This window comes from Lichenostomus cassidix, unplaced genomic scaffold, assembly GCF_008360975.1.
Source record: "Lichenostomus cassidix isolate B80296 unplaced genomic scaffold, HeHo_3.0 HiC_scaffold_813, whole genome shotgun sequence".
Classification (NCBI taxonomy): domain Eukaryota; kingdom Metazoa; phylum Chordata; class Aves; order Passeriformes; family Meliphagidae; genus Lichenostomus; species Lichenostomus cassidix.
Window position 1 is genome coordinate 6,813 of NW_028147656.1, and position 27,857 is coordinate 34,669.

Sequence of the window (27,857 nt, forward strand, 5' to 3'; positions counted from 1 at the left end):
AATTCTGAGCAAATTCTCAGAGAATTGAAGGAATTCTGAGGGAATTCTAAAGGAATTGAGTGAATTCTGTGTGAATTCTGAGGGAATTGTGGAAATTCCGAGTTAATTCTGAGGGAATTCTGAAGGAATTCTCAGAAAATTCTGAGAGAATTGAGGAAATTCTGAGGAAGTTCTGAAGGAATTGAGGGAATTCTGAGGGAATTGAGGGAATTTGAGCAAATTCTGAGGGAATTTTTCAGGGAATTCTGAGGGAATGTAGAGAATTTGGAGAGAATTGAAGGAATTCTGAGAGAATTTGAGCAAATTGTGAGAGAATTTTCCAGGGAATTTTCCAGAATTCCAATCCCTCCTTTCCCAGGAATTCCAGGAATTCCCGGATTCTTCTCAATCCCACCTGGAAAATTCACCTCCAGAGGTTTTTCCGGCCGGAAAATTCCCGATTTTTCTACAAATCCTCACTCACTACCAGCAGGAATTCTCTGCCTTTTCCTTTTCCTGGAAGAAGGGAATTTTTTCCAAGGATTTTTTCCTTTTTTTTTCCTTCCCCCCTCGGTTTTTGGCGATTTTTCGTCGTTTTTTCCATGGATTTCCTGGAATTTTGTAGGTTTTTTCATGTTTTTTGTTGTTTTTTTTCCATGGATTTGCTGGAATTTTGTGGTTTTTTTCTGTTTTTCTGGTTTTTTTCCATGGATTTGCTGGAATTTTCTGGGAATTCTCACAGCAGACTGGCCAGGCTGGTGGTTGGGCCATTCTGGGCCTGGAATTGGACTGGAGGAGGTCCATCTGTCCACTGGAAAAAATTAATTACAATGAATTAATTAATAGAATAATTATTTTATTATTATAATTACTGTATATTTTTATATGTGTTTTTATATAATTAATAATAATTTAAATAAGCGTAATAGTTTAGGAGTAATTTAATAATAAATAACTAATTGAAAAAAGAATGAATTTGTTATTTATTTAAAATAAACAAAATGTAAATAAAAATTCTTAATTATTTCTTTGTTTTTTATAGATTACAAATTAAACTAAATTATTTAATAACGATATTATCGTAAAATAAAAAATAAAGAAAATAAACTTAAAAATTTTAAAAATTAAAATAAATAATTAAAAATAAAAACCAAAATAAATTCAAAAATAAAAATATAAATAAAAAACAAAAAATAAATTAAAAAATAAAAAAATTAAAATAAAAAATTTTAAAAACAAATAAAAATTTAAATCAAAAGTATTTTACCGTGATGAGGTTGTGCTCAGGCAGGCTGCACGCCTCGATGTGATCAAAAATCAATAAATAATCAATAAAAAATGAATAAATTTTGGGATTTTTCAGGAATTCTCACCGTGATGAGGTTGTGCTCGGGCAGGCTGCATGCCTCAATGTGATCACAAATAAATCAATAATAAATAAATTTTACAATAAAATAAATTCTCACCGTGATGAGGTTGTGCTGCACACCTCGAGGTGATCAAAAATCAATAAATAATCAAGAAATTTTACAATAAAATAAATAAATTCTCACCGTGATGAGGTTGTGCTCGGGCAGGCTGCACGCCTCGAGGTGATCACAAATAATTAAAAAACAAATAAAAATTTAAAATAAATGATTCTCACCGTGATGAGGTTGTGCTCGGGCAGGCTGCACGCCTCGATGTGATCCTGCAGCAGCTGCTGGGAGAAGTTCTGGTGCATCTGAGCAGCTTCGTGAGCATCCATGGCATTGCCACACGCCTTGTTCAGGTCTGGAACAATGGGAAAATCCCGGAAAATACAGGAAAAATCCGGGAAAATCCAGAATTAGTCTTATCCCCACGTTCCCCAATTTTTTTTGTACCCAAAAAACAAACCAGGGAGGAAAAATGAGGTGAAATTGTGGAGGTTGTGAGCATCCATGGCATTGCCACACGCCTTGTTCAGGTCTGAAAAATCCTAAAAATCCCGGGAAATCCAGGAAAATCCAGAATTAGACTCAGCCCAACATTCCCTGATTTTATTGGATCAAAAAAAAAACCCAGGAAGGGAAAATGACCGAAAATTGTTGAGGTCGTGACTATCCATGGCATTGCCACATGCCTTGTTCAGGGCTGGAAAAACTGGGAAAAATCCAGGGAAAATCCGGGAAAATCCGGAAAAATCCAGGAAAATCCGGAATTAGCCTTATCCCGACATTCCTGGATTTTATTGGATCAAAAAAACAACCCAGGGAGGGAAAATGAGCTGAAAGTGTGGAGGTTGTGACCATCAATTGCATTGCCACACGCCTTGTTCAGGTCTGAAAAACAGGGAAAATCTGGGAAAAATCCAGAATTAGACTCAGCCCAACATTCCCAAATATCCTCATCCCAAAAAAACAACCCAGGGAGGGAAAATGAGCTGAAATAGTTGAGGTTTTGGTGAAAAATTGGGGTTTTTGGGGGGTTTTTTTGGGGTTATTTGGGCTTTTTTGGGAGGTTTTTTGGGGTTTTTTTTGGGGTCATTCCCAAATATCCTCATCCCGAAAAAACAACGCAGGGAGGGAAAATGAGCTGAAATTGTGGAGGTTTTGGTGAAAAATTTTGGGGTTTTTTGGGGTTTTTTTGGGGGTTATTTGGGTTTTTTTGGGAGGTTTTTTGGGGTTTTTTTTGGGGTCATTCCCAAATATCCTCATCCCGAAAAAACAACGCAGGGAGGTAAAATGAGCTGAAATTGTGGAGGTTTTGGTGAAAAATTTTGGGGTTTTTTTTGGGTTTTTTGGGGTTTTTCAAAGGGGGAATTGTGGAATTTGAAGGTTTGTTGGGATTGGGAATTGCTGGGAGGGAAAGGATGGGATGGAGATTTTCCTGAGGATTTTTGGGAATGAAATTCCCAAGATTCCCAAGGATTCCTTGGGAGGGAAAAGAATATAATTCCAAAATTCCCTAGGATTTCAGGCAATAAAATTCCCAAGATTCCCAAGGATTCCAGGGAATAAAACACCTAAGATTCCCAGGAATTTCAAGGAATAAGATCCCAAAATTCCCAAGGATCCCAGCAAATAAAATGCCCAATTTTCCCAAGGAATGCAGGGAAAAAAATTCCCAAATTTCCCAAGGATTCCAGGGAATAAAACACACAAGATTTCCAAGGATTTCTGGGGAAAAAAATGCCCAAAATTCCCATGGATTTCTGGGAATAAAACACCCAAAATCCTCAAGGATTTCTGGAAATAAAATTCCCAAAATTCCCAAGGATTCCAGTGAATAAAATTCCCCAAAATCCCCCAGAATTCCTCAGGATGGAAAAAAGAAAAAAATCCCAAAATTCCCAAGGAATGCAGGGAATAAAATTCTCCAAATCCCCCAGAATTCCTCAGGATGGAAAAAAAAAAAATCCCAAAATTCCCCAAACCCCCCAAAATTCCTCAGGGATAACAAACTCCAACCAACTCCCCATTTTCCCTCTGACCTTTTCCAGTTTTTCCCACCCCAATTCCCATTTTTCCATGGAAAATTCCCGGATTTTGGGCTCACCTCGGAGCAGAGCTGAGGACCAGAGCTGCACAGACATGTCAGGGATTTTGCTGGCTAACTGCATGGCTGGAACCACCATGTTGTTGCTTTCCTGGGGAAAAATAATGAGAAAAAATGGGATTTTTGGGAAAAAAATGGGATTTTTGGGAAAAAATGGGATTTTTGGGAATTTTTTTGGTTGTTTTTGGGAGGGAAAAAGGGAATTTTGGGTGGGAAGTTGGGGGTTTGAGGTGGGATGGAGGGGAATGAGATCCTGAAATTCCCAAAGGTTTGGTGGTGTTGAAGGGAATAAAATCCCCAAAATTCCCTGGAAATTGAAGAGAATAAAATCCCCAAATTTTCCTGAAATTGCAAAAAAAAACCCAAAACCAAAAAAAAAAAACCAAAAACCCAAAAAAAAAAAACAAAACCCAAACCAAAAAAAAACCCAAAACCCAAACAAAAAAAACCCCAAAACCCAAACAAAAAAAACCCCAAAACCCAAACAAAAAAAACCCCAAAACCCAAACAAAAACCAAACCCAAAAAAAAAAAACCCCAAAACCCAAAAAAAAAAACCCAAAACCAAAAAAAAAAAACCCAAAACCCAAACAAAAAAAACCCCAAAACCAAACAAAAAAAAACCCCAAAACCCAAACAAAAAAAAACCAAAACCAAACAAAAAAAACCAAAAACCAAAACAAAAAAAAAACCCAAAACCAAACAAAAAAAACAAAACCCAAACAAAAAAAAAACCCCAAACCAAACAAAGAATAAAATCCCAAAATTCCTAAAGATTCCCAGGATGAGGATGGATTTGAGAATCATCCCAGGACAATCCAAAGGGAACAAAATCCCAATTTCTCATTTAAAAATCCCATTTTTTCCCCCAAAATTCCCATTTTTCAGCCAATTTTCATGCTTTTTTTTGGGAATTTTTTCTGGGAATGCCGAGTGTGGAATTCCCAGGATGAGGAAGGATTTGGGAATCATCTTAGGATGATCCAAAGGGAACAAAATCCCAATTTGTCACTCCAAGGCCCTAAAAACGCCTGAAAAATCCCATAAATTCCCCATTTTTCAGCCAATTTTCTTGCAGGTTTTTTTGGGAATTTTTTCTAGGAATGCCAAGTGTGGAATTCCTGGGATGAGGAAGGATTTGGGAATCATCCCATGAAAAACACAAATCTCAGGATGATCCAAAGAGAACAAAATCCCAATTTCTCACTCCAGGGCCCTAAAAACCCTAGAAAAATCCCATAAATTCCCCATTTTTCGGCCAATTTTTTGGGGAATTTTTTCTGGGAATGCTGAGTGTGGAATTCCCAGGATGAGGATGAATTTGGGAATCATCCCAGGACAATCCAAAGAGAACAAAATCCCAATTTTCCATTCAAGAGCCCTAAAAACCCTCAAAAAATCCCATTTTTTCCCCATTTTCCGGCCGATTTTCACGCAGGTTTTTTTCGGAATTTTTTCCAGGAATGCCAAGTGTGGAATTCCCAGGATGAGGAAGGATTTGGAAATCATCCCAGGACTATCCAAAGGGACCAAAACCCCAACTCACTGCTCAAAAGCACTAAAAACACTCGAAAAATCCCATTTTTTCCCCCCAAATTTCCCATTTTTTGACCGATTTCCGCGCGGTTTTTTTTGGGAATTTTTTCTGGGAATGCTGAGTGTGGAATTCCCGGGATGAGGACAATCTGGGAATACCCTGTGGTTGCCCAGCACGTAGAAGATGTGGCCCAGCAGCACCAGGGAGCAGGCGGTCAGGCGGTTCAGATCCTCGGCGTTCGACATCTTCAGCGTCTCGCGGAGAAACCGCCTGGAAAAAAACGGGAAAAAATGGGAATTTTGGGATTTTCTGGGAATGCTGGAGTGGCTGAGAGGTGGGATTGTGTTTAAATAAAGAATTTCTGGGGTTTGTGTGGGTTTTGGCTCTTTGGGTGGGGATTTTTGGGGTGAAATTGTGAATTTTGTGAGGATTTCCGGGGAATAAAATGCTCAAAATTCCCCAAAATTTCAGGAAATAAAATCCCAAAATTCCCGAGAATTCTAGGAATAAATTGCTCAAAATTCCCAAGAATTTAAGGGAATAAAATGCTCAAAATTCCCAAGGATTCCAGGGAATAAGATCCCAAGATTCCCAAAGATTCCTTAGGATTGAAAAGAGTAAAATCTCTTTTTATTTTCCCCCTCATTTTTCCCCAGTTTCCCCCCCATTTTTACCTCACATTTTTCCCACCACTTTTCCATTTTTCCCACATTTTCTCCCATTTTCCCCCAATTTTTTCCCACATTCTTCCCCCATTTCCCCCTATTTTTCCCTGAATTTTCCCCAATTTTTCCCACATTTTTCCCTGAATTTTCCCCATATTTTCCCCCCATTTTTCCTCCATTTTCCCCCATATTTTCCCCACACTTTTCCCCCAATTTTCCTGCAGGATTTGCACTCACTTGGCCTCGTTGTATCTGCCCTGGAAGAAGGAGAAAAGTCCTCGGATGTAAAAAGCTGCAGCTCTGAGACAGTGGGAACTGGGGGGAAAATAACAGAAACATTCAGAAATTCAACAGGAAAAATAACAGAAAAATTCAACAGAAAAAACTCAGAAAAATTCAAAAATTCAACAGGAAAATAACAGAAAAATTCAACAGGAAAAAAGTAGAAAAATTCAAAAATTCAAGAAGAAAAATAACAGAAAAATTCAAAAATTCAAGAGGAAAAACAACAGAAAAATTCAAAAATTCAAAAGGAAAAACAACAGAAAAATTCAAAAATTCAAAAGGAAAAACAACAGAAAAATTCAAAAATTCAAAAGGAAAAACAACAGAAAAATTCAAAATTCAAAAGGAAAAACAACAGAAAAATTCAAAAATTCAAAAGGAAAAACAACAGAAAAATTCAAAAATTCAAAAGGAAAAACAACAGAAAAATTCAAAAATTCAAAAGGAAAAACAACAGAAAAATTCATAAATTCAAGAGGGAAAACCAACAGAAAAATTTAAAAATTCAACAGGAAAAAAAACCCCAGAAAAATTCAAAAGAAAAAAACCTAGAAAAATCAAAAATTCAACAGAAAAATTCAAAAACTCAACAGGAAAAATAACAGAAAAATTCAACAGAAAAAAACCAGAAAAATTAAACAGAAAAAGACAGAAACATTCAACAAAAAACCGAAAAAATTCCCCAAAATTCCACCCAAAATCCAACTCCCCAGCCCAGTATTCCATTTCAAACACTCCCAGAGTGTTTCCCTTGGAATAAATCAAATTATTTCCATTTTTTCATTAAAAATTTGCTCCAAATCCTTCATTCCCACCCTGGAATTGGGAAATTGGTTGGAATTTCTCACCTGACGGGGAAGTTGTGATCTGGATTTATCCTTTCCAATAAACTGTAGAGCTGGAAATGGGAGAGAAAATGGAATTAACAGAATTTCCCACGTGGAAAATGCAGATTTATAGGGAAAAATCAAATTTCCAGGGAAAAATCAACCCCAAAATGGTGAAATTCCCCCCAAATTTCTCCAAATATTGGGAATTTTTCCCACAGAAAACTGAAATTTGGGATCTCTGGGGATCCTTGCCAAGGCCTTGATGGCAAAACCACCCAGAAAACCCCAAATCCCATTAATCTTCCCCTCAGAAAATGGAAATTTAGGATCCTTGGCAATGCCCTGATGACAAAAACACCCAGAAAAAGCCAAATTTCAGGAATTTTCCCCTCAGAAAACAGAAATTTGGGATCACTGGGGATCCCTGGCAAGGCCTTCATGGCAAAACCACCCACAAACAGCCAAATTTCAGAAATTATTCCCACAGAAATTTGAAATTTGGGATCCCTGGCAAGGCCTTCATGGCAAAACCACCCAGAAACAGCCAAATTTCAGAAATTATTCCCACAGAAATTTGAAATTTGGGATCCCTGGCAATGCCTTGATGGTAAAAGTCCTTGGAAAAACCCAAAGTTTGGGAATCTTTCCCACAGAAAATGGGAATTTGGGATCTCTGGGGATCCCTGGCAAGGCTTTGATAGCAAAACCACCCAGAAAAACCCAAATCCTATTAATTTTCCCCACAGAAAATGGGAATTTGGGCTCCCTGGCAATGCCCTGATGGCAAAACCACCCAGAAAACCCCAAATTTCAGGAATTTTCCCCTCAGGAAACAGAAATTTGGGTGCCGTGGGGCTCCCTGCAAGGCCTTGATGGCAAAAACCCCCAGAAAAACCCAAATTTCAGGAATTTTTCCCACAGAAAATGGAAATTTTAGATCCCTAGAGATCCCTGGTAAGGCCTTCATGTCAAAAACCCCCAGAAAACCCCAAATCCCGTTAATTTTCCCCACAGAAAACTGAAATTTGGGATCCCTGGCCATACCCTGATGTCAAAAAGCCCCAAAAAAACCCCAAATTTTAGGAATTTTTCGCCCAGAAAATGGAAATTATTAGATCCCTAGGGATCCCTGGCAAGGCTTTGATAGCAAAACCACCCAGAAAAACCCAAATTTCAGAAATTCTTCCCACAGAAATTTGAAATTTCGGACCCTTGCCAAGGCCTTGATGGCAAAACCACCCAGAAAAACCCAAATCCCATTAATCTTCCCCTCAGAAAACGGAAATTTGGGATCCCTGGCAGTGCTCTGATATCCAAACCCCCCAGCAACCCCCAAATTCGGTGTATTTTCCCCCAAAAATCCTGAATTTTCTCTCCCCTCACCTCCTGGTGGCGGTTCCCCTCACGGATGTACACACTGGCCAGGTTGGTGACGATGAACGCCCAGAGCTCCTGGTGGGTGGTCAGCTAGAAATGCAGAAAAATCACCTTTTTTGTCATTTTTTGCTGGTTTTTACCAAAAATTCTGGGTTAAAAATGGGTTTAGGGGTGGTTTAGGGTTGAGTAAGTTAAATGGGGAAATTTAGGAAGGTTAAGATTTAAGGAATTGATTGAATTTGTTAATAATTAATAATTATTATTATTATATAGATTGCATCTGTTACATATAACATATAAATTATATAGTATTTTATGTATGTGCTATTAATTATACGTGTATTTAATGATAATTATGATTAGTTTCTTAAATTGGAAATTTAAGAAAATTAAAAATTTAAGAAATTACATTGATTTCTTAATAACTAATATTAATACTATCATTACAATTATTATTATTGTATATGTTATATATATTATATATATTATATATAATTATATATATTACACAATATATAATATTATATATCTAATTGATAATAATAATTAATTTCTTAAACGAATAAACTGGAAAACTTAAAATTGAAATTTAGGAAATTTCATTAATTTCTTAATAATTACTTATAATTATTATTACCGTTACTATTATTAACATAAATTCAATTAATTATTTTATATTACTTTATATTATTCTAATTATTACTTTTAATAATTTTATATAATTCGATGGTTAAAAATTTGTTTTAGTAAAGTATAATCTTAAACTTTATAAATTTTAACTTTAAGTATTTTATCCCAATAAATCCAACCCAGATTAACGAAAAATCATTAAAAATAGCAAAATTATTGAAAAATAATGGAATTTTTTGTTCCAAAACTCAGTCCTTCCCACATTCCCACCCCCCAGGCATCATTCCCACTTTTCCAGAGGGAAATTTGGGATGAAATTTGGGGTGAAATTTGGGAATTTGTTGCTCACCCTCAGCGCTGTGGTGAATTGTGCTTCTGCGTTGTCCATGCAGTTCACAGAGATGCAGTAAAGACCCTGAAAAAATCAAAATATTCCTATTTTTAAGGTGAAAATGAAGCTTAAAGTATTCCCAAATCCATGGAAAAATTGGGATAAAACCACGGAAAGTCTTAATCGTGGAGAAAAAATAAATATTTCTACAAAATATCATTTAAAGTGAATTTTTTAGGGGAAAAAAGGTTCATTTAGCTAGAAAATATCCATTAAAATCATGGAAAAAATCAGTATTTCCTATGGAAATTCTTCCCACAAAATTCCTGGATTTGCCTTTTTCCAGGTGATTTCTTCCCAAATTCCCATTTTTTAAATTAACTGCTGTCAGTCAAAGCCTTGATGGCAAAAAATCCTTGGAAAAGCAAAATTCTGGGAATTTTCTCCATGGAAAAGTGGATTTGAGAGAGAAATTGGGAGGAAATTTGGGAATAATTCTGAATATTTGGGATTTTCCAGTTGATTATTCCCAAATTCTCAATTCTCTAATTAGTTAACTGCTGTCAGCCAAAGAATTGATGGCAAAAAATCCTCAAAAAAAGCTAAATATTGGGAATTTTCTCCATTAAAAAGTGGGATTTTCTCTCCAGGAAAATGGGATTTCAGAGGGAGAGGGAGGAAATTGGGAATTTGGGGAATTTTGGGAATAAAGGGCAAAACTCAGGAGCAAATCTTGATTTTTGGTGTTCAGTTATTCCTGTGATTCCCTGCTGTAGAAAATGGATGGAAAATGATGGGAAATGATAGAAAATTATGGGAAATTATGGAAAATGAGGAAAAATTGATGGAAAATGAGGGAAAAGGATGAAAAATGGATGTGAAATTATGGGAAATGGATGGAAAAGTATGGAAAAAGGAGGGAAAATTATGGAAAATGGATAGAAATTATGGAAAAAGGAGGGAAAATAGAAGGAAAATTACGGAGAATGGATGAAAAATGATGGAAAATAAAAAGGAAAATGGATGGAAAGTGGATGAGAAATGGGAACTGGATGGGAAATTAATGGGAAATTATGGGAAATGAGGGAAAATGGATTGAAAATGATGGAAAATGGTTGGGAAATGATGGAAAAGAGTTGGGAAATGATGGGAAATAGATGTAAAAATGAATGGAAAAATGGATGGGAAGCAGGGAAAATGATGGAAAAGAAGATGGTAAAGAAGATGGGAAATGGATGGAAAATTACAGAAAAAGGAGAGAAAATAGAGAGGAAAAATGGAAAATATATGGAAAATTATGGAAAAAAAGATGGAAAATGGATGGAAATTGGATGGGAAATGAAAAGAAATGATGGAAAAGGGATGGAAAAGGATGGAAAATAAGATGGGAAATTGATGGGAAATGATGGAAAATCATGGGAAAGGGATGGAAAATTGATGGGAAAAGGATGGAAAGTTGATAGAAATGATGGAAAATGGACAAAAAATGATGGAAAATTGACCAAAAATTATGGAAAATGGATGGAAAAGGATGGAAAATTGATGGGAAAAAGATGGGAAAAGGATGGGAAGTTGATAGAAACTATAGAAAATTGACAAAAAGTGATGGAAAATGGATGGAAAATTGACCAAAAATTATGGAAAATGGATGGAAAAGGATGGAAAATTGATGGGAAAAAGATGGGAAAAGGATGGGAAGTTGATAGAAACTATAGAAAATTGACAAAAAGTGATGGAAAATGGATGGAAAATTGACCAAAAATTATGGAAAATGGATGGAAAAGGATGGAAAATTGATGGGAAAAGGATGGGAAGTTGATAGGCATTATGGGAAATGGACAGAAAATAATGGAAAATGGATGGAAAATTATGGAAAAGGAATGAAAAATTGACAAAAAATGATGGAAAATTAACAAGAAATGATGGCAAACAGATCCATCCCCAACGGGAAGAGCCCCAGCAGGGATCCTGCTATTCCCAAGGAATCTCCTCTGGAATTCCCAGAGGAATTAGGAATTCCCAGAACTCACCAGGAGCGTGTGGAGCTGAGCTGCGTGGTTGGAGAACAGCCTGGGGGATTGCTGGCACAGCTGGCACACCTGGGAAATCTGGGAAAAAAAACCACAATTCCTGGTTTTTCACTCATTTCCCAAAATTCATTTTCATCAATCCATGAAAAACCCACCAGGAATTCCCATTTTGAGCCCAAAAGCTGCAATTCCTACGCTTTAAAAGCCGAATATTCCCATTTCCCTGTATCCAGGGAATCCCATATTTCCTGGAATTCCATAAAAAATTCCCAAATTCCTGGTATTTCTCACCTCTTGCAGGGCGGTGGCCTTGTGGCCGGTGACCAGCCTGCACGTGATGATGTAATCCCTGAATTCCCAAAATCCCTGAATTTCCCCAAATTCTGGGATCTCTCACCTCCTGCAGGGCGGTGGCCTTGTGGCCGGTGACCAGGCGGCACATGATGATGTAATCCCTGAATCCCAAAATTCCCAAATTTCCCCAAAATTCCCATATTTCTCACCTCCTGCAGGGCGGTGGCCTTGTGGCCAGTGACCAGCCTGCACATGATGATGTAATCCCTGTATCCAGGGAATCCCAAAATTCCCAAATTTCCCCAAAATTCCCATATTTTTCACCTCCTGCAGGGCGGTGGCCTTGTGGCCGGTGACCAGCCTGCACATGACGATGTAATCCCTGAATTCCCAAAATTCCTGGAATCCCCAAAAACCCTGAAATCCCCGGAATTCCCAAAATTCATTTTCATCAATCCATGAAAAAACCCATCAGGAATTCCCACTTTGAGCCCAAAAACTGAATTCCAGCATTTTCAAACCTGAGCATTCCCATTTCCCTGTATTCAGGGAATCCCAACATTCCCAAAATTCCCAAACTTCCCCAAAATTCCCAGCTCTCACCTCCTGCAGGGCGGTGGCCTTGTGGCCGGTGACCAGCCTGCACATGATGATGTAACCCCTGAATTCCCAAATCCCCAGATTCCCAAATTCCCAAAATCCCATATTTCTCACCTCCTGCAGGGCGGTGGCCTTGTGGCCGGTGACCAGGCGGCACATGATGATGTAATCCCTGAATTCCCAAATTCCCAAAATCCCTGAATTTCCCCAAATTCCCATATTTCTCACCTCCTGCAGGGCAGTGGCCTTGTGGCCGGTGACCAGCCTGCACATGATGATGTAATCCCTGAATCCCCAAATCCCCAAATTCCCAAAAACCTTGAAATCCCTGGAATTCCCCAAATTAATTTTCATCAATCCATGAAAAACCCACCAGGAATTCCCATGTTGAGCCCAAAAGCCGCAATTCCTACGCTTTAAAAGCTGAATATTCCCATTTCCCTGTATCCAGGGAATCCCAAAATCCCCAAATTCCCAAATTTCCCCAAATTCTGGGATCTCTCACCTCCTGCAGGGCGGTGGCCTTGTGGCCAGTGACCAGCCTGCACGTGATGATGTAATCCCTGAATTCCCAAATCCCCAAATTCCCAAATTTCCCCAAATTCCCATATTTCTCACCTCCTGCAGGGCGGTGGCCTTGTGGCCGGTGACCAGGCGGCACATGATGATGTAATCCCTGAATTCCCAAATTCCCAAATCCCCAAATTTCCCCAAATTCTGGGATCTCTCACCTCCTGCAGGGCGGTGGCCTTGTGGCCGGTGACCAGGCGGCACATGATGATGTAATCCCCAAATCCCCAAATTCCCAAATTTCCCCAAATTCCCCAAATTCTGGGATCTCTCACCTCCTGCAGGGCGGTGGCCTTGTGGCCGGTGACCAGGCGGCACATGATGATGTAATTCCCTAAATCCCCGGAATTCCCAGAATCCCAAAATTCCCAAATTTGCCCAAATTCTGGGATCTCTCACCTCCTGCAGGGCGGTGGCCTTGTGGCCGGTGACCAGCCTGCACATGATGATGTGCTCCAGCAGGATCACCTGGAAGGAGGACAGGATGGGGCTGCAGTCCAGCACTGGGAAAAGGGAAAAAAAACAGGAATTCCGTCAGGATTTGGGAAGGAGGGAAATCCCGGGAATGGTTCCTGAGAGCAACAGCAGCATTTGGGGTGAAAATTGGGATTTTAAAGTGGTTTTTAGAGCCTATCATATGTTATATATATATTATATTACGTATTAAACATTAGACACTAAACATTGTGTATTAAACATTAAATATTGGATGTAATATTGGAAATTTAGAAATATTGGATTAAATACTGGATGTTATTAAATATTTAGAAATATTGGATATGTGCTATACATGATATATTACACACTACATGTTATGGTAATAAACATATTACAGCACATAAAAAATACTATACAATTTATACAAATCTTATACTTTTATCAAATTTATATTTTTATTTATATATATTTATACATTTACCTAATACATAAATATTGAAGTATATATTTATATATATTGCTTATTTGCATTATTAATATTTTACATATTTATTTATAGATATACTCTATGTTTCATATATATTATACATATACCTTACACACCCTATAATATGTTTATATATATTTAAAACATATATATAAAGATATATATAAACACATACTACATACATAATATATACAAAACAAATATACTACACATTATATAGTACAAAATAAATAAATATACTGTAATATAAACACTACAAGTTAAATTATATGCATATATTTATTTCTATTATTTAGATTTTGTATACTTATTTTTATATAAACTATACTTTTTTGCATATATACTATACAAATATCATAAATTATATATATACTTATATATACACAAACATATACTACATATATAGTATATATAAAAATAAACAAACTACACTTTATACAGTACAAATTAAATAAACATACCATAGTACACAACAAACACTCTATGCTATATTAAATTACATATATATATTTAAAGGCTATTTCAAAGGGATTTATTTGCACTTGCTCGAAATGAGGAATGGAATGAAAAATAGAATTTTTCTGGATTCCAACTGAATAATTCCAGTCAAATTCCAGCTGAATAATTCCAGTCAAATTCCAGCTGAATTCCAGCTGAATTCCAGTCAAATTCCACACAAATTCCAGTCAAATTCCACCTAAATTCCAACTGAATTCCAGTCACATTCCCACTGATTCCAGCTGAATTCCAGTCAAATTCCAGCTGAATTCCAACTGAATTCCAGTCAAATTCCAACTGGATTCCACCCAAATCCCAGTCAAATTCCAACTCAATTCCCACTGAATTCTCCCCAAATCCCAATTTTTCCCTTACTTTTGAGCTTCTCCAGCTGCATGAGCGCCTTGTCGGTGTATTTCTGCGCCTTCTCCAGGTAGCCTGCCTGCATGGAGTGCATCACCGTCACCTGAGGGGGGAAAAGAGAGTCATTCCCAAAATTCCCAAAATTCCTGGGATTCTGGGACACCCTGGGGTGGAGGGAGGGGTGGGGATGGAGGAGTTCTGAGGTTTTTTCCACTGGAAATGGGTGGGAAATGATGGGAAATTGATGGGAAATGATGGAAAATGAACTGAAAATGACAGAGAATGGATTGGAAAGGATTGGAAATGGATTGGAAATGATGGGAAATGGATGGGAAATGAATTGAAATCGATGGAAAATTATGGAAATGGATGGGAAATGGATGGAAAAATGATTGGAAATGGATTGGAAACGATGGGAAATGGATCAAAATCGATGGAAAATTATGGGAAATGGATGGGAAATAGATGGGAAATGGATGGGAAATGAGGGAAAATGGAAGACAAATGGATGGAAAATGGATTGGAAACAATGGAAAATGGATGGAAATGATGGAAAATGAACTGAAAACAATGGGAAATAGAAATGATGGGAAATGGATGGAAAATGGATTGGAAATGATGGAAGTGGATGGGAAATGGATGAGAAATGATGGAAAATGAACTGAAATCAATGGGAAATAGATGGAAAATGGATTGGAAAGGATGGGAAATGGATTGGAAATAATGGGAAATGGAAGGAAATGGATTGGAAATGATGGAAAATGAACTGAAAACAATGGGAAATAGATGGAAAATGGATGGGAAATGAGGGAAAATGGAAGAGAAATGGATGGGAAATGATGGGAAATGGATTGGAAACAATGGAAAATGGATGGAAATGATGGAAAATGAACTGAAAACAATGGGAAATGGATGGGAAATGGATGGAAAATGGATTGGAAATTATGCGAAATGGAAGGAAATGGATGGGAAATGATGGGAAATGGATGGGAAATGATGGAAAATGAACTGAAAACAATGGGAAATAGATGGGAAACGGATGAGAAATGATGGGAAGCAGGTAGGAAATGGATTGGAAATGATGGAAAATTGATTGGAAATGATGGAAAATGTACTGAAAACAATGGGAAATGGATGGGAAATAGATTGGAAATGATGGAAAATGGATGGAAATGATGGAACTCAACACTACCAGAACCCCAGGGAAATCCATCCCTGATCAGCTCCCAGATCCCTCCCACTCACTCATTAATTAGCGATTAGAGTTAATTGGGCTCTCACCAGGTAGACCAGCACACAATTTCCAGGTTGGAATTCCCCACCCCATGCACTCCAGGTCAAAAACCATCCCAGATCAGCTCCCAAAACCACCCAGATCAGCACCCAAATCCCTCCCTGATCAGCTCCCAATCACTAATTAACGATCATTAATTATCAATTAGGCTAATTGGGCTCTCACCAGGTAGACCAGCACACAATTTCCAGGTTGGATTTTCCCATCCCACAAACTTTGGGATGAAACCATCCCAGATCAACTCCCAAATCCACCCTGATCAGCACCCAAACCCCTCCCAATCACTAATTAACACTGATTAATTATCAGTTAGGCTAATTGGGCTCTCACCAGCTAGACCAGCACACAATTTCCAGGTTGGAATTTCCCAATTCCCTCACCATCACCCCACAAACTCCAGGATAAAACCCTCAAATACCTCTCAAATCCCTCCCTGATCACCTCCCAATCACTAATTAACAATTATTAATTATCAATTAGCACTAATTGGGCTCTCACCAGCTAGACCAGCACACAATTTCCAGGTTGGATTTTCCCACCCCACAAACTTTGGGATGAAACCATCCCAGATCAACTCCCAAATCCACCTTGATCAGCACCCAAACCCCTCCCAATCACTAATTAACACTGATTAATTATCAGTTAGGCTAATTGGGCTCTCACCAGGTAGATCAGCACACAATTTCCAGGTTGGAATTTCCCAATTCCCTCACCATCACCCCACAAACTCCAGGGCAAAACCACCCAGATCAGCACCCAAATCCCTCCCTGAGCAGCTCCCAATCACTAATTAACACTGATTAATTAGCAATTAGCACTAATTGGGCTCTCACCAGGTAGAGCAGCACACAATTTCCAATGTGAGGGGACTGGAATTTCCCAATTCCCTCACCATCACCCACAAACTGCAAGATAAAACCCTCAAATTCCTCCCTGATCATCACCCAAACCCCTCCAAATCACTAATTAACGACCATTAATTATCAATTAGCGCTAATTGGGCTCTCACCAGGTAGACCAGCACACGAATTTCCTACCCCATGCACTTCAGGGCAAAAACCATCCCAGATCAACTCCCAAAACCACCCAGATCAGCACCCAAATCCCTCCCTGATCAGCTCCCAATCACTAATTAATGATCATTAATTATCAATTATCGCTAACTGGGCTCTCACCAGGTAGATCAGCACACAATTTCCAGGTTGGAATTTCCCAATTCCCTCACCATCACCCCACAAACTTCAAGGTAAGACCACCCTGAACAACTCTCAAATCCCTCCCTGATCACCTCCCAATCACTAATTAACGATTATTAATTAGCAATTAGGCTAATTGGGCTCTCACCAGCTAGACCAGCACACAATTTCCAGGTTGGAATTTCCCAATTCCCTCATCATCACCCCACAAACTTCAGGATAAAACCCTCAAATACCTCTCAAATCCCTCCCTGATCAGCTCCCAATCACTAATTAACGATCATTAATTAGCAATTAGCACTAATTGGGCTCTCACCAGCTAGACCAGCACACAATTTCCAGGTTGGAATTTCCCACCCCATGCACTCCAGGGCAAAAACCATCCCAGATCAGCTCCCAAAACCACTCAGATCAGCTCCCAATCACTAATTAACGACCATTAATTATCAATTAGCACTAACTGGGCTCTCACCAGCTAGACCAGCACACAATTTCCAGGTTGGAATTTCCCAATTCCCTCACCATCACCCCACAAACTGCAAGATAAAACCCTCAAATCCCTCCCTGATCATCACCCAAACCCCTCCCAATCACTAATTAACAATTATTAATTAGCAATTAGGCTAACTGGGCTCTCACCAGGTAGATCAGCACACAATTTCCAGGTTGGAATTTCCCAATTCCCTCATCATCACCCCACAAACTCCAGGATAAAACCCTCAAATACCTCTCAAATCCCTCCCTGATCAGCTCCCAATCACTAATTAATGATCATTAATTAGCAATTAGCGCTAATTGGGCTCTCACCAGGTAGACCAGCACACGAATTTCCTACCCCATGCACTTCAGGGCAAAATCATCCCAGATCAACTCCCAAAACCACCCAGATCAGCACCCAAATCCCTCCCTGATCAGCTCCCAATCACTAATTACCGACCATTAATTATCAATTAGCGCTAATTGGGCTCTCACCAGGTAGACCAGCACACAATTTCCAGGTTGGAATTTCCCACCCCATGCACTCCAGGGCAAAAACCATCCCAGATCAGCTCCCAAATCCATTCCTGATCAGCACCCAAATCCCTCCCTGATCAGCTCCCAATCATTAATTAATGCTGATTAATTATCAATTAGGCTAATTGGGCTCTCACCAGGTAGACCAGCACACACATGTGCTCCTTGGGCAGCCAGTGGAAGAGGTCAGCAGGGTTGCTGGGCAGGATCTCATCGTCGTGCAGGGTGGAGATGGTTTGGATGCACTGCTGCAGCTGCTTCAGGCACGGCTTGACGCTCTTCACCTGGGAAAATGGGAAATTTTGGGGAATTTTGGAGAATTTTGGGGGGTGGAGAGGGAATTTGGGGGGTTTGGGGGGATTTGGGGGGAATTCCAGGGAATTTGAGAAGAAAAGTCCTAAAAGATCCTTAAAAAAATCTCAAAAAATCCTGAAAAAATAGCCTAAAAAATAAAAAAAAAATCCTCTAAAAAATGCTGAAAAAAATCCTAAAAAACAAACAAAAAAAGTAGAAAAATCAAACAAAATCTCCAAAAAATCCTAAAAAAAACTTTAAAAATCAAAAAAACTCCCGAAAAATCCTAAAAAAATCTAAAAACAAAAACTAAAAAAAACCTAAAAGAAATCCTTTAAAAATCTCAAAAAAATCCTAAAAAACCCAAAATATCCCAAAGTCTCAAAAAATCTCCAAAAAACCCCTTAAAAATCTCCAAAAAAATTCCTAAAAAAATCCTAAAAAATCTTAAAAATCCTAAAAATCTCAAAAAACAAAAATCCTAAAACAAATCCAAAAAAACCCCGAACAATGCCCCCAAAAAATCCTAAAAAGAAATCCTAAAAAATTTTTAAAATCCTAAAAATATCCTAAAAAATTCAAAAAAAATCCTAAAAAAAAATCTCAAAAAATCCTAAAAAATCCCCAAAAAAATCCCCCAAAAAATCCCCAAAAATCCCATTTTCTGGAACATTCTCCTCACCTGGCCAGCATCCAGGTAGTGTGTGACCTGCAGCACCAGGAAGAAGACTCGCAGGGACTCCTTCTGGATGGGGTTGCCCTGCCAGTTCTCCACGATTTGCCCACACAGGGTGAGCAAAAAAATTCCCAAAAAACCCTAAAAAAAATCTCCAAAAAATCCTAAAAAAAAATCTCCAAAACATCCTAAAAAAATCCTAAAAAATCTCCAAAACATCCTCAAAAAATCCTGAAAAATCCCCAAAAAAATGTTCAAAAAATCCTAAAAAAATCCTAAAAATTCCTAAAAAAATCTCCAAAACATCCTCAAAAAATCCCAAAAAATCCTAAAAAAATCTCAAAAAAAAATCTCAAAAAATCCTAAAAGAAATCCTAAAAATCCTCCAAAAATCCTTAAAAATCTCCAAAAATTCTAAAAAATCACTAAAATACCAAAATTCCTAAACCCCCAAAAAATCCTAAAAAAATCCCAAAAAATCCCAAAAAATCCTAAAAATCCCCCCAAAAATCCCCAGTCCTCACCTGGCCAGCATCCAGGTAGTGTGTGACCTGCAGCACCAGGAAGAAGACTCGCAGGGACTCCTTCTGGATGGGGTTGCCCTGCCAGTTCTCCACGATTTGCCCACACAGGGTGAGCAAAACAACTCCTAAAAAACCCTAAAAAAAAATCTCCAAAAAATCCTAAAAAAGTCCTAAAATAACCTAAAAAAAATCTCAAAAAATCCTAAAAAAAAATCCTAAAAAAATCTAAAAAATCCCCCAAAAATCTTTAAAAAATCCTAAAAAATTCCCCAAAAAATCTCTAAAAATCCTAAAAAAAAAAATCCTGAAAAAATCTTAGAAAATCCAAAAAATCTCCAAAAAAATCCTAAAAAAAATCCAAAAAAACCCCCAATCAATCCCCCAAAAAATCCTAAAAAATTCCAAAAAATCCTAAAAAAAAATCCAAAAAATTCCAAAAAAATCTCAAAAAAATCCTAAAAAATCCCCAAAAAATTCCAAAAAAATCCCAAAAATCTGATTTTCCCTGGACCACCCCAACCCTGCTCACCTGGCCAGCATCCAGGTAGTGTGTGACCTGCAGCACCAGGAAGAAGACTCGCAGGGACTCCTTCTGGATGGGGTTGCCCTGCCAGTTCTCCACGATTTGCCCACACAGGGTGAGCAGAGGGTGAACCTCCTGCAGCTTCCTCTCCATCAGCAGCAGCTGCAATTTTGGGGAAAAAAAAATTGGGAAAAAAATTAGGAATTTAGGATCTAAATTATCTCCCAATTATCTCCCAAAATCCGTGCAAGAATTGGAATTTTAAACCAAATTTTGATTTTTTTTTTGGTGTAAAATGAAGGCAAAGTGGTTTTGTTTTGTTCAAATTTCTGTATTTCCACTCAAATTACAGATCAATCAATCGATCAATTAATCACTAATTAAGAGATAACTAAAGATGAATGAATTATTCCAGATTTCCAGGTTGGAATTTCTTCATTTTCAAATTTACTTTCACTCCAAATTGGAAATTAATCAATTCATTAATTATGAAAATCAATCACTATTTAAAATTTTTAAATGTAGCACTAATTAAAAAATTAATTGCTAATTGATAATTAAAGATAAATGAATTAATCCCAATTTCCAGGTTGGAATTTCTTCATTTCAAATTTCTTTATTTTCATTATTTCATTTTTTTTCTTTCATTTCATTTCTTTATTATTTCATTTCAACTTCTTTATTTTCATTCAATGTGGAAACTAATCAATCAACTGATTAATCACTAATTGATAATTAAAGTTTAATTAATTTATCCAGATTTCCAGGTTGGAATTTCTTCATTTCAAATTTGTTTATTTTCATTATTTCATTTTCTTTCTTTAATTTCATTTATTTATTATTCATTTCTTTGTTATTTCATTTCAATTTCTCTATTTTCACTCAAATTGGAAATTAATCAATTAATTGCTAATTGATAATTAAAGATTAATTAATTAATCCAGATTTCCAGGTTGGAATTTCTTCATTTCAAATTTCTTCATTTGCAATCAAATTGGAAATTAATTACTCAATTGATTAATCACTAATTGTTAATGAAGGTTTAATGAATAAATCCAGATTTCCAGGTTGGAATTCCCACCAGGAAAATCTCAATTCCCAATCAATTATTGATGATTGATTATTCCACAGCCAATTCCAAAGTGTTCCTAAATTAGGGAATTAGGATTGGAATATTAATTAATTAATAAATAATATACTTAATTCCCCAATTCCAGAAGCTAGAACTAGAATATTTACCTGATTCCCAAATTCCAGGAATTAGGATTGAAATTTGGGGAATTCCAGGAATTAAAGAATTCTGGTTTATCCCAAAAATATCCTCTGGAATTAACATTAAACAGGAAATAAATGATTTTTTAAATAAATCCAACTCACCATCCCCTTGCTGAGCAGGAAGAGAGCTCTGCAATGAAAGAAAAGGAGGTTAAATTCCTAAAAAAGTTAATTAATCCATGGGGAAAAAAGAGAAAACAGGGAAAAAAATCTGGTTTTTTCTTGCTTCGAGAGCAGGGGAAATACAGGATTAAGGGATGTGAGATGGGAATTTCCTGGGAATTTGGGGAGGAAATCCCAAGGAATTTGGGGAGGAAATCCCAAGGAATTTGGGGAGGAAATCCCAAGGAATTCTGTCATGAAATCCCAGAAAATTTGAGGAGGAAATCCCAGGGAATTCAGGCAGGAAATCCCATGGAATTCCAGGACAAAACCCCAAGAATTCCAGCCTCAAACCCCAAGGAATTCCAGGATAAAACCCCAGGAATTCTGTCAGGAAATCTCAGGGAGGAAACCCCAAGGAATTCCAGGATAAAACCCCACGGAATTCCACGATAAAATCCCAACGAATCCCAGGATAAAATCCCAGGAATTCTATCAGAAATATTGGGAATTCAGGCAGAAAATCCCAAGGAACACGGGGAGGAAACCCCAGGGAATTCCAGGCTAAAACCCCAAGGAGTTCCAGGCTAAAACCAAGAGTTCGAGGCTCAAACCCCAAGGAATTCCAGGATAGAACCCCAAGAATTCCATGATAAAACCCCCAGAATTCCAGCCTCAAACCCCAACGAATTCCAGGACAAAACCCCAAGGAATTCCAGCCTCAAACCCCAAGAATTCCAGGATAAAACCCAAGGAATTCCAGGCTCAAACCCCAAGGAATTCCAGGACAAAATCCCAAGGAATTCCAGGCTCAAACCCCAAAGAATTCCAGGATAAAAGCCAAGGAATTCCAGGCTCAAACCCCAAGGAATTCCAGGATAAAACCCCGAAGAATTCCAGTATAAAACCCCAGGAATTTTGTCAGGAAATCTCAGGTAACTCAGGGAGGAAACCCCAAGGAATTCCAGGACAAAACCCCAAGAATTCCAGGCTCAAAATCCCAAGGAATTCCACCCAAAACCCCATCCATACCTGGTGTACTCAGATCCCACCACCCTGGCATACTCTGCTCCCACGCCCAGCAGGTCACAGGCTGACACCAGATCCTTCTCCAGCGTGTGCAGTTGCTGAGAAAACAAAAATTCCACGAAAAATTGGGATTTGGATCGTGATTCCCAAGGAAATTCCTGGATTTACAAATTGCTGCTTCTCAAAATGCTGAAAAGTCAGGATTTGCATGGTGATTCCCAAGGAAATTATTGGATTTATACATTTTTGCTTATTAAAAGCCTGAAAGTTCAGGATTTGCTTCATGGATCCCAAGAAAATTCCTGGATTTACAAATTGCTGGATTTACCAATTGCTGCTTCTCAAAATGCTGAAAAATGAGGATTTGCTTTGTGATTTCCAAGGAAATTCTTGGATTTACCAATTGCTGCTTCTTAAAATGCTGAAAAATGAGGATTTGCTTCGTGAATTCCAAGAAAATTCCTGGATTTAGGAATTCTTGCTTCTTAAAATGCTGAAAAGTCAAGATTTGCATGGTGATTTCCAAGAAAATTCCTGGATTTATCAATTGCTGCTTCTCAAAATGCTGAAAAATGAGGATTTGCTTTGTGAATCACAAGAAAATTCCTGGACTTAGAAATTTTTGCTTCTTAAAATGCTGAAAAATCAGGATTTGCTTTATAATTCCCAAAGAAATTCCTGGATTTACAAATTGCTGTATTTACAAATTTTTGCTTCTTAAAATGCTGAAAAGTCAGGATTTGCTTTGTGATTTCCTAGAAAATTCCTGGATTTAGAAATTCCTGCAAACTCAGGATTTGCTTCATGAATCCCAAGAAAATTCCTGGATTTACAAATTTCTGCTTCTTAAAATGCTGAAAAATGAGGATTTGCATGATGAATTCCAAGAAAACTCCTGGATTTACAAATTGCTGGATTTACAAATTCCTAGATTTACAAATTGCTGCTTCTTAAAATGCTGAAAAATGAGGATTTGCATGATGAATTCCAAGAAAACTCCTGGATTTACAAATTGCTGGATTTACAAATTGCTGCTTGTTAAAGGAACAATTTGGTTTTAAATCTCTTTTTCCTTTAACAGTGATTTTTGAGGAATATGAAAGATGAAAAACATCCAAGCTGGTTTTAACTGGAATTCAGGATTTTTCCAGGATTTTTTTTTTTTCCAAGGAAATCCTGAAGGATTCACAGCCACTTAAAAAACATCAATTTTCAGCCAAATTTGCCCTTTTTCTCTCTTTTAACAGCAATTTTTGGGGGACAATGAACGTGAAAAGAATCCAAGCTATTTTTTTATGGGAATTCAGGATTTTTCCAGGATTTTTTCCCATGAAAATTCTGCCCAAAGGACTCACAGCCACTTAAAAAACACCAATTCCCAACCCAAATTTGCTTTTTTTCTCTCTTTTAACAGCGATTTTTGTACGATAAAGGAGAAATTAAAGACATCCAAGCTGGTTTTTATGGGAATTCAGGATTTTTCCAGGATTTTTCCCAAGGAAACTCTGACCCAAGGACTCATAGCCACTTAAAAAACACCAATTTTCAACCCAAATTTGCCTTTTTTCTCTCTTTTAACACCAATTTTTGAGGGATAAGAAGGATGAAAAGCACACAAACTATTTTTTTCCGGGAATTCAGGATTTTTTCCAAGAAAATCCTGAAGGACTCACAGCAACTTGAAAAAACATCAATTTTCAGCCCAAATTTGCCTTTTTTCTCTCTTTTAACACCAATTTTTGAGGGATAAGAAGGATGAAAAGCACACAAACTATATTTTTGTGGAAATAAATGATTTTTCCAGGATTTTTTTCCAACAAAATCCTGCCCAGGGACTCACAGCCAGCTGGAAGAGCAGCCTGCAGTGCCAGTAGGGAGTTTGCTGGGAGATCTGGATGGCTTTCCTCAATAAAGGTTTGGCTGTATCCACAGAATTCTGCAACAAAAACAACCAAAAAGCACAAATTTAGCCCCAAAGGATTCCCAAAGTTTGAAATTCCTGGGATAATCACAGCAGGGAGTGTCAGGGTTGAGGGAGAAAAGGTGGGAAGGGAGAGAAATGAGGAAAAAAAATGAGGAAAGTAAGGAAAAAAATGAGAAAAAATAAGGAAAGAAATGAGAAAAACAATGAAAGAAATGAGAAAAAATAAGATTTAAAAAAATAAGGAAAAGAAAGAGAAAAATAAGAAAAAATGACAAAAGAAAAAAAGAGAAAAATAAGGAAAAGATAAGAAAAATAACAAAAAAGTGAGAAAAATAAGAAAATATTTTAGAGAAATAAAAAATGAGAAAAATAAGAAAAAAAAATAAAAAAATGAGAAAAACAAGAAAAAAAAGAAAAAAGGGAAAATTAGGAAAAAATAAGAAAAATGAAAAGAAAACAAAAATAATAATAAAAAAAAAAGAAAAATAAGGGAAAAAAAAGAAAAATAAGAAAAAAAAGAAAAATAAGAAAAAAAGGGTTTTTTCCATCCCTGGAATGGCTGAGGTGGAGTTGGATGGGATTTGGAGAGATTTGGGATTGTGGGAATTCTCCTTGCAGGGTGGGATTGAAGTTCTTTCCATCCCAAATCATTCCAAAATTTTGTGGTTCTAAGCAAAATTCTGATTGAAAAACGACTTTGGAACTAATCAGCAGAAATTCCTAAAGATGGGAATTGAGAGGAAACTCAGGATGATCCAATTTGGGATTTCCAATTTGGGATTTGATGGGATTTTAGTTCTTTCCATCCCAAATCATTCCAGGATTTTGTGGTTCTAAGCAAAATCCTAATTAGAAAATTACTTTGGAACAAATCAGCAGAATTTCCTAATCACAAGAATTAAGAGATTTGGGATTTCCAAGGGAAGACACTGGGATGGATTTTAGTTCTTTCCATCCCAAACTATCCCCGGATTTTGTGGTTCTAAGCAAAATTTTGCCTAGAAAACTTGGATTGTGGTGATTTTGGAGCAAATCAGCACAAATTCCTGAGGATGAAAATCAGGAGAAAACTCAGGATGATCCCATTTGGGATTTCCAAGGAAAGAACATAAACCACAGAAAAAGAGATTTTGGATCAGGGATGGAGAATTCTGTGGGAATTCCATCCCAAAAATCCCCTCTGAGTGGGAAATGGGAATTATTTCCCCACAAACCATTCCAGGATTCCAAAAACCTGAGGAAAAACATGAATTTCCCTCCCCCAAATCAGCATTTTTAATAAGGATTAAAAAAATCCTTTAGCTGAGCAAAATCCCATCGAAATTCCAGCAAAAACTTCCACAACCAGACAGGAAAAAAAGCCTCTCATCCCAAAAATCCTATTCCCAACAGGAATATCTCATTCCAAACCTAAAATAAAAGAGCACAGAGGATTTTTTTTTCCCTTTACTCACCTCCTGGCAGTAAAGCTCTGAGAGCAAACTGGCTGCTTCGAATTTCACATCCTCAAACTGTGGGATCTGGCAGAGGAGTTAAGGAAATGACAAAAATCCAAAAAAAATCCCCAAAAAATCCCCCAAAAATCCCCAAAAAATTGGGGTGGGAACCTCCAATCAGCCCTCAGGAAAATTGGGATGAAATAGGATTTAAGGTTTCTTCTCCAAGCTAAATAATTCTGTGGTTTCAGGAAATCAGGAGGAAATAAAACCCAAATTCCATGCCCACCCCGAGCCCTTGGAATTTCCAGGGAATTGTTTTTTGGGAATTTCCAGGGAGTTGTTTTCCTTGCTGGATTCCCAAAAAAGGATACCTGCTGGGATATCAGCCACTGCAAGAGAAAATAAAGGATTAGTGGGGTCAAAACCCCAAAATCTTCCCCTGTTCCCTTTCTGCTCCTTTTTCCAGCTGCCAGGACCTCCTCGGTCCAAATCCCAAATCCCACCATTGCCAAACCCCACTGGGATCCCCTAAATCTTCCCCTGTTCCCTTTTTACTCCTCCTTTTCCAGCTGCCAGGACCCTCTTGACCCAAATAATCCCAAATCCCAACTCCCACCACCCCAAAACCCACCAGGACCCCAAAACCTTCCCCCTGTTCCTTTCCTGCTCCTCCTTTTTCCAGCTGCCAGGACCTCCTCCAGACCCTAAATCCCAAATCCCACTGGGACACCCTAAACCTTCCCCTTTTCCCTTTTTACTCCTCCTTTTTCTAGCTGCCAGCACCTCCTTCGTCCAAATCCCAAATCCCCAAACCCCACTGGGACACCCTAAACCTCCCCCTGTCCCCTTTCTGCTCCTCCTTTTCCAGCTGCCAGCACCTTCTTGGTTCAAATCCCCAAATTCCAAATCCCAGCTCCCAAATCCCAACTCCCACCACCCCAAACCCCACCAGGATCCCCTAAACCTTCCCCTGTTCCCTTTTTACTTCTCCTTTTTCCAGCTACCAGCACCTCCTTGATCCAAATCCCAAATTACAAACCCCACTGGTACACCCTAAACCTTCCCCATTCTCTTTTTACTCCTCCTTTTTCCAGCTGCCAGCACCTCCTCTGTCCAAATAAATCCCAAATCCCACTGGGACTCCCCAAACCTTCCCCTGTTCCCTTTTTACTCCTCCTTTTTCCAGCTGCCAGGACCTCCTTGGTCCAAATCCCAACTTCCAAACCCCAAATACTCCCAACTCCCAAATCCCAATTCTCAAATCCCACCACCCCAAATCCCAACTCCCACCACCCCAAAACCCACTGGGACACCCTAAACCTTCCCCTTTTCCCTTTTTACTTCTCCTTTTTCCAGCTGCCAGCACCTCCTCGGTCCAAATAAATCCCAAAACCCACTGAGATCCCCTAAACCTTCCCCTTTTCCCTTTTTACTTCTCCTTTTTCCAGCTGCCAGCACCTCCTCGGTCCAAATCCCAACTCCCAAATCCCAACTCCCACCTCCCACCACCCCAAACCCCACCGAGCCTCTCCTCCAGCCCCTGGTCACCCTCTCTCCCCCTCCCCGACTCCCCAGCCCTCCCCGAGGCGCAGAACCCGCCGGGTTTGTGATTTTCTCCATCCCTCACCGCCTTCTCCAGGTGCCCGCGGGCCTGGTCGCCGTTGCGGGTGTGGTGGTAGAGCACGGAGCCGAGCTGGAGGTGCGTCCTGGCCTCCATGCGGGCCGGGGGCTTGCGGGGCAGCACGGCCTGCAGGCAGTGCACGCACAGCCGCACCTTGGGCGGGCTGGACGTGCGGAAATGTTCCGCCAGGCCCAGCAGCGCTAAATACCACGATTCCCCCGCCGCCGCGCCGCCGCCCGACCCCGAGCCCGGAGCGGGCCCGCCTGCTCCGCCGGCGCCTCCGGCACCTCCGCCGCCTCCTCCCGCCCCGCCGGCGGCTCCCGCCGAGTCTCCCGAGCCGCTCCCGCCGCCTCCCGCCGGCTGCGGCGGCTGCTGAGGCGGCGGCGGCTGCTGAGGGGCCGCCGCGCCCGCCGCCACCGCCGCCATCTTGGGGCCGCCGACAACACGGGCGGAGGGCGCGGGGGGCGATGGGAGTTGGAGTCCGAGCGCCTCGGGAGGTGGGAGATGGAGTCCG

The 27,857-nt window shown here is 38.9% G+C and overlaps 1 protein-coding gene across 1 annotated transcript; it reads right to left on the reverse strand.

The window, feature by feature from the left end:
- Positions 1-603: 603 nt before the first annotated feature.
- On the reverse strand, positions 604-27,800 carry LOC146420966 (MAU2 chromatid cohesion factor homolog). Its single transcript, XM_085047848.1, has 19 exons — positions 27,350-27,800; positions 26,094-26,111; positions 25,738-25,803; positions 24,200-24,295; positions 22,363-22,457; positions 21,331-21,358; positions 19,960-20,115; positions 18,074-18,220; positions 14,445-14,535; positions 13,046-13,149; positions 11,183-11,260; positions 9,171-9,236; positions 8,198-8,281; positions 6,833-6,882; positions 5,937-6,014; positions 5,193-5,304; positions 3,499-3,589; positions 1,625-1,752; positions 604-790 (listed from the first exon to the last, which is right to left on the reverse strand). The coding sequence occupies exons 1-19, from the start codon at positions 27,767-27,769 to the stop codon at positions 716-718; spliced, it is 1,983 nt and encodes a 660-aa protein (XP_084903974.1). The 5' UTR covers positions 27,770-27,800; the 3' UTR covers positions 604-715.
- Positions 27,801-27,857: the final 57 nt, after the last annotated feature.